This window comes from Panulirus ornatus, chromosome 7, assembly GCF_036320965.1.
Source record: "Panulirus ornatus isolate Po-2019 chromosome 7, ASM3632096v1, whole genome shotgun sequence".
In the NCBI taxonomy this organism is placed as follows: Eukaryota; Metazoa; Arthropoda; class Malacostraca; order Decapoda; family Palinuridae; genus Panulirus; species Panulirus ornatus.
In genome coordinates, this window is record NC_092230.1 from 8150023 (window position 1) to 8156391 (window position 6369).

Here is a 6369-nt window from a genome sequence, read left to right on the forward strand (position 1 = left end):
ACGGAGGGCTGACGTCAAGTGGCGCGGATCTTTCCACGAGGGCGCCACTTTCCGTAGCTGAGTCATGCGGCCGGAACGAGCCAACCAGGCAGTCGGTCACTGGAACTTGCACGGAAAATGGTGTTGCGGTTGTGCGATGGCAAGTTCTGACGCAGACCGGGTTATTATTATTGAATCAAACAACGGCCAGCGATATGGGGACTCTAAATGCAATGTGGGTAAGGATAGGAGGAGGAGGAGGAGGAGGAGGAGCTGCTGCTGCTGCTGTGTGTGTGTGTGTGTGTGTGTGTGTGACATTTTCCTACCACACAAAGAGCAAGATATGTTTCTGTATCATCTTAAACGACATATTCCATGTTCTTTTTTCCAGTGGCGTTTCTCAGCGCCACTAAGTGATCCGTCTACAGGGAGGGGCCTTCTTCAACCTAAAGCCAATCAAACCAAACCAAACGTTCTCAACCCTAAGCACAAATCTACGTCCAATCTGGGGGACACTCAACTGAAGGTCACATTTCCGCTAACAACGCAAGTACGATAACACTAAAGATAAATTATTTCTTTTTTAAGTTTCACACACACACACACACACACACACACACACACACACACACAAACCAAGTCCCTCAACTTTTTTAAAAAAAAAGAAGAAAAATCTATCACCGAACTTGTTCTACGGCATTCTAGATGGCTAAACAAATGACGCACGCCATGCCTCGTCCCTTGCCAGACGTAGGAAAATGTGACTGCTGCTGGTTTCCTGTGGTCGTGCGTTCCAGCAGGCAAGCGAACCTCACCCACAACCTGTTCTGATCCCATAAGATGTGCCGACCCGTTCGATGGGGCACCTGACCACACAGCAACAACGTGTGACATTATTATTGAGAATGTGATATCATTCCAAGCAAACTCATATCTCAATAACCAAAATAGTCTTCCCCTCAATGCCTTTTAAGCTTCTCTAACCTTCCCTTCAATGTCTTTTAAGTTTCTTTTCAACCAAAAGCCCTTCTAACCTTCCCTTCAATGCCTTTTAAGCTTCTCTAACCTTCCCTTCAATGCCTTTTAAGTTTCTCTTCAACCAAACTCCTTCTAACCTTCCCTTCAATGCCTTTTAAGTTTCTCTTCAACCAAACCCCTTCTAACCTTCCCTTCAATGCCTTTTAAGCTTCTCTAACCTTCCCTTCAATGCCTTTTAAGCTTCTCTTCAACCAAACCCCTTCTAAACCTTCCCTTCAATGCCTTTTAAGTTTCTCTTCAACCAAAGCCCCTTCTAACCTTATCTTCTATGCCTTTTAAGCTTCTCTTCAATCAAACCCCTTCTAACCTTCCCTTCAATGCCTTTTAAGCTTCTCTAACCTTCCCTTCAATGCCTTTTAAGCTTCTCTAACCTTCCCTTCAATGCCTTTTAAGTTTCTCTTCAACCAAACCCCTTCTAACCTTCCCTTCAATGCCTTTTAAGTTTCTCCTCAACCAAACCCCTTCTAAACCTTCCTTCAATGCCTTTTAAGCTTCTCTTCAACCAAACCCCTTCTAACCTTCCCTTCAGTGCCTTTTAAGCTTCTCTTCAACCAAACCCCTTCTAACCTTCCGTTCAATGCCTTTTAAGCTTCTCTTCAACCAAATCCCTTCTAAACCTTCCCTTCAATGCCTCTTAAGTTTTTCTTCCACCAAACCCCTTCTAACCTTCTCTTCAATGCCTTTTAAGCTTCTCTTCAACCAAACTCCTTCTAACTTTATTTCCAATTTTTTCCCAATTAATTCTCTGCATGCTCATACTTAGTATTCATTCAACATACCACAATATTTTCTTCTTTTTTTTATCTTTTTTTCATCGCCATTTCTCCCAGTTAGCGTGGCAGCACCAGGGACAAACGAAGAGACCCCACATTCACCTCACACTCATTCACCAAATGTTATTCATCGAACGTCGCCTCACACACTCATTCACCAACTGTTATTCATCGAACGTCGCCTCACACACTCATTCACCAAATGTTATTCATCGAACGTCGCCTCACACACTCATTCACCAACTGTTATTCATCGAACGTCGCCTCACACACTCATTCACCAAATGTTATTCATCAAACGTCACCTCACACACTCATTCACCAGCAGGTATTCATCGAACGTCGCCTCACACACTCATTCACCGGCAGGTATTCATTGAACGTCGCCTCACACACTCATTCATCAACTGTTATTCATCGAACGTCGCCTCACACACTCATTCACCAGCAGGTATTCATCGAACGTCGCCTCACACACTCATTCATCAACTGTTATTCATCGAACGTCGCCTCACACACTCATTCATCAACTGTTATTCATCGAACGTCGCCTCACACACTCATTCACCAACTGTTATTCATCGAACGTCGCCTCACACACTCATTCACCAAATGTTATTCATCAAACGTCACCTCACACACTCATTCACCAGCAGGTATTCATCGAACGTCGCCTCACACACTCATTCATCAACTGTTATTCATCGAACGTCGCCTCACACACTCATTCACCAGCAATGACTGGTGTCACTGGCGCGTTGAAAAAGGAAAAAACAAAGAAAAGAAAAGCGAAGCAGCGAATGAAAAGACTCGCCACGCTTTGAACGCTTCGTTTGTTTTCACATAGCTTTCCTTGAATTCTATTTCTAATTCTGTCTATTTCAAGGATCTTACGGTAAATATCTTGCACTTCGCTGCTCTCTCTCTCTCTCTCTCTCTCTCTCTCTCTCTCTCTCTCTCTCTCTCTCTCTCTCTCTTGTGTGTTCCGGTCAAATTTAGAAGTCTGATTTTGAAGATTTTCATCCTAACTTCTCTTTAAAACGTCACTAATTCTTAAATAATTTTTTTTTAAATCTTTTAAATACGTCCATATATCTAGAGTAATATATATGTTACGACACAGTCTCCTGATGAAGTCATTTCCACACACACAATGCTACAAATTGGCCACCATGCGGACCAGAGAGAGATAGATAGATAGATAGATAGATAGATAGAGAGAGAGAGAGAGAGAGAGAGAGAGAGAGAGAGAGAGAGAGAGAGAGAGAGAGAGAGAGAGAGAGAGAGAGAGAGAGAGAGAGAGGCGATGGACACGTGAGAGTAAATCTAAACCACCAAACTATGAGACAATGAGGAAATCAAGAGTATGAAATTTTCCAGTGCCGCTTGGACAAACCCCCCTCCACACACACACACACACCACACCACACACACACCACACACACACACACACACACACACACACACACACACACACCACACACACACACACACCACACACACACCACACACACACATCTGATGCAAAGGTTTTAGTTATGAAAGCGATTCTACAAACTGAGAATAATACTAATACTACTAAGTGTGTATATGTCTGTGTATGTGTATGTATATGTTGATGTGTATATGTATTAGTGTTCATATGTGCGTGTATGGGCGATTATGTTTAGATATGAGCGTGTATAGCCTTTTTTTGAGAGAGGAGAAAAGAGTGTACTGAAATGGTTTGGTCACATGGAGAGAATGAGTGAGGAAAGACTGACAAAGAGGATATATGTGTCAGAGGTGGAGGGAACGAGGAGAAGTGGGAGACCAAATTGGAGGTGGAAGGATGGAGTGAAAAAGATTTTGAGCGATCGGGGCCTGAATATACAGGAGGGTGAAAGGCGTGCAAGGAATAAAGTGAATTGGAACGATGAGGTATACCGGGGTCGGCGTGCTGTAAATAGATTGAACCAGGGCATGTGAAGCGTCTGTGGTAAGCCAGGGAAAGTTGTGTGGGGCCTGGATGTGGAAAGGGAGCTGTGGTTTCGGTGCATCATACATGACAGCTAGAGACTGAGTGTGAACGAATGTGGCCTTTGTTGTCTTTTTCTAGCGCTACCTCACGCGCACGCAGGGGGGAGAGGGGTGCCATTTCAGGTGTGGCGGGGTGGCGGCGAGAATGGATGAAGGCAGCATGTATGAATATGTACATGTGTGTATATATATGTATGTGTCTGTGTAAGTATATGAATGTATACGTTGAAATGTATAGATATGTATATGTGCGTGTGTGGGCCTTTATGTGTGTATATATATATATATATATATATATATATATATATATATATATATATATATATATATATATATATATATGTATATATATATATATTATGTATATATATATATATATATATATATATATATATATATATATATATATATATATATATATATATATATATATATATACATTTAGTCCTAAGGCAGAAGTAGCCGATCTACAAGCCTGGGTACCCGTGCTGTGGCCTTGTCACCATTTTCTGGATTTTCCGTTACTTTACACAATCAAAAAGAAGAAACGAAAAAAATCATTTTCACATAGTCGTTTCAGCCAGTCTATCTATATACTACTGCTCAGAGGCAATCTGTCAACTTACTTTAAAATGAAATTATAAACTCTTGTATTTCCGAAAGGTCTTTCACCTGCAAACTATTCTTTATATATATATATATATATATATATATATATATATATATATATATATATATATTTTCATAGTCTCCAGTCACAGACACAAGTCTTCAAGGCTAGACTTTGAATGAATCATAAATAAGAAAATGGGAGGAACCATCAAAACTTTGAGGTGATAAATTGATACATGATCCTTTCTTTTTCTGAAATTTGTTGGTTACTTACGAAAAACAGTCCAAAGGCTCAAACACGTACATCTATCCAGTGGTCGGTCCTCTGTCACCTGTCCAAACATACAACAAATAAATATCATTATGCAGTATTAAATGTAGAGATATGTACCTACATATACCTACATTTATCAGAACAGATGGACATGCCTTTGTCTTTTGACAATACACTCAAAACTACACCAAAAACCCCCTCACTGATAGCCATTTGGGCACATCCAACCATCAAGTTTACCTAAAACCCACAAATAGTATTCGGAGGGGTTGGGGTGTGGGGGGTTGGGGTTCTCTCTCTCTCTCTCTCTCTCTCTCTCTCTCTCTCTCTCTCTCTCTCTCTCTCTCTAACAATCATGGGAATAGCCGTTTGGGCACATCCAACCATCAAGTTTACATAAAACCCACAAGAAGTTTCCGAAGGGGTTGGGTTGGGGTGGTTGGGTCTCTCTCTCTCTCTCTCTCTCTCTCTCTCTCTCTCTCTCTCTCTCTCTCTCTCTCTCTCTCTCTCGTCCCAACAAACAAATTGTTAATGGGCGAGGAACGGAAGCCGCCAGGGTTATCATCATCGTAACACTGACGGTTGTAAGGCCAACCGAGCCAAATATACTCCGTTTCAAATCGTAATGGACGATGCGTGATGATACAATGTGGAAGGCCAGCCCAATGTAATTTCGGCTTTATATATATATATATATATATATATATATATATATATATATATATATATATATATATTGGAAAGGATCACAATTTTGCGCGTGATCAAGATATTCCTATGAGTCCACGGGGAAAATGAAACTTATATTTCTCTCTTGTGTCTCCTCTGATGATGTGATTATGACCCGAAAGTGCACTTGGGAACTTTTCGTGCTTCATTTTCCCCGTGGACTCATAGGAAATATATATATATATATATATATATATATATATATATATATATATATATATATATATATATATATTCATCTCTCATGAACAACAAAAAAAATATAATCTCGCAGATAATCCGTACCAAAATTAATTCCTTTATAAAGACATCACTTATGGTCTTGTCTGCGACGCGAAGGCAATAAAGGTTTCGAACCACGTTAAGCCATCCGGGAAGGGGTAGAAGAAATGATGGGCCATTCACTTGTTGTTGTTAATATCCCATCATGATCATGACTGACGTAGGTTACGGATACCGGCCCTGAGAGTATTTCAGAATGACTTTTGTACAATGTTATCTTAGCTTCTGTATACCTAGAGATCTACCAGTGTTTGAAGTGATGGCATTCGTTGGGGATCCCATTCACCATATAAGAACGCCACAACCTTAACAGTATATATATGGTGTCGGATTCTCTCTCATGACTATAAAATGGTGTCGGATTCTCTCTCATGATTATAGAATGGTGTTGGATTCTCTCTCATGACTATAGAATGGTGTTGGATTCTCTCTCATGACTATAGAATGGTGTCGGATTCTCTATCATGACTATAGAATGGTGTCGGATTCTCTATCATGACTATAGAATGGTGTTGGATTCTCTCTCATGACTATAGAATGGTGTCGGATTCTCTATCATGACTATAGAATGGTGTTGGATTCTCTCTCATGACTATAGAATGGTGTCGGATTCTCTATCATGACTATAGAATGGTGTTGGATTCTCTCTCATGACTATAGAAT

At 40.6% G+C, this 6369-nt stretch overlaps 1 protein-coding gene across 2 annotated transcripts in view; it reads right to left on the bottom strand.

Annotated features, from left to right (window-relative positions):
* The window catches only part of LOC139749403 (uncharacterized), a 172903-nt gene extending 168161 nt beyond the window's left edge, over window positions 1-4742 (bottom strand). The window contains exon 1 of one of the 2 annotated variants that reach the window (XM_071663219.1): window positions 4726-4742. In XM_071663219.1, coding sequence (XP_071519320.1) covers window positions 4726-4727 — 2 coding nt within the window. In that variant the 5' untranslated portion in view covers window positions 4728-4742. Of the gene's footprint in view, window positions 1-4695 lie in introns of both variants that reach the window. The other variant, XM_071663216.1, reaches the window with a different exon arrangement.
* Window positions 4743-6369: the final 1627 nt, after the last annotated feature.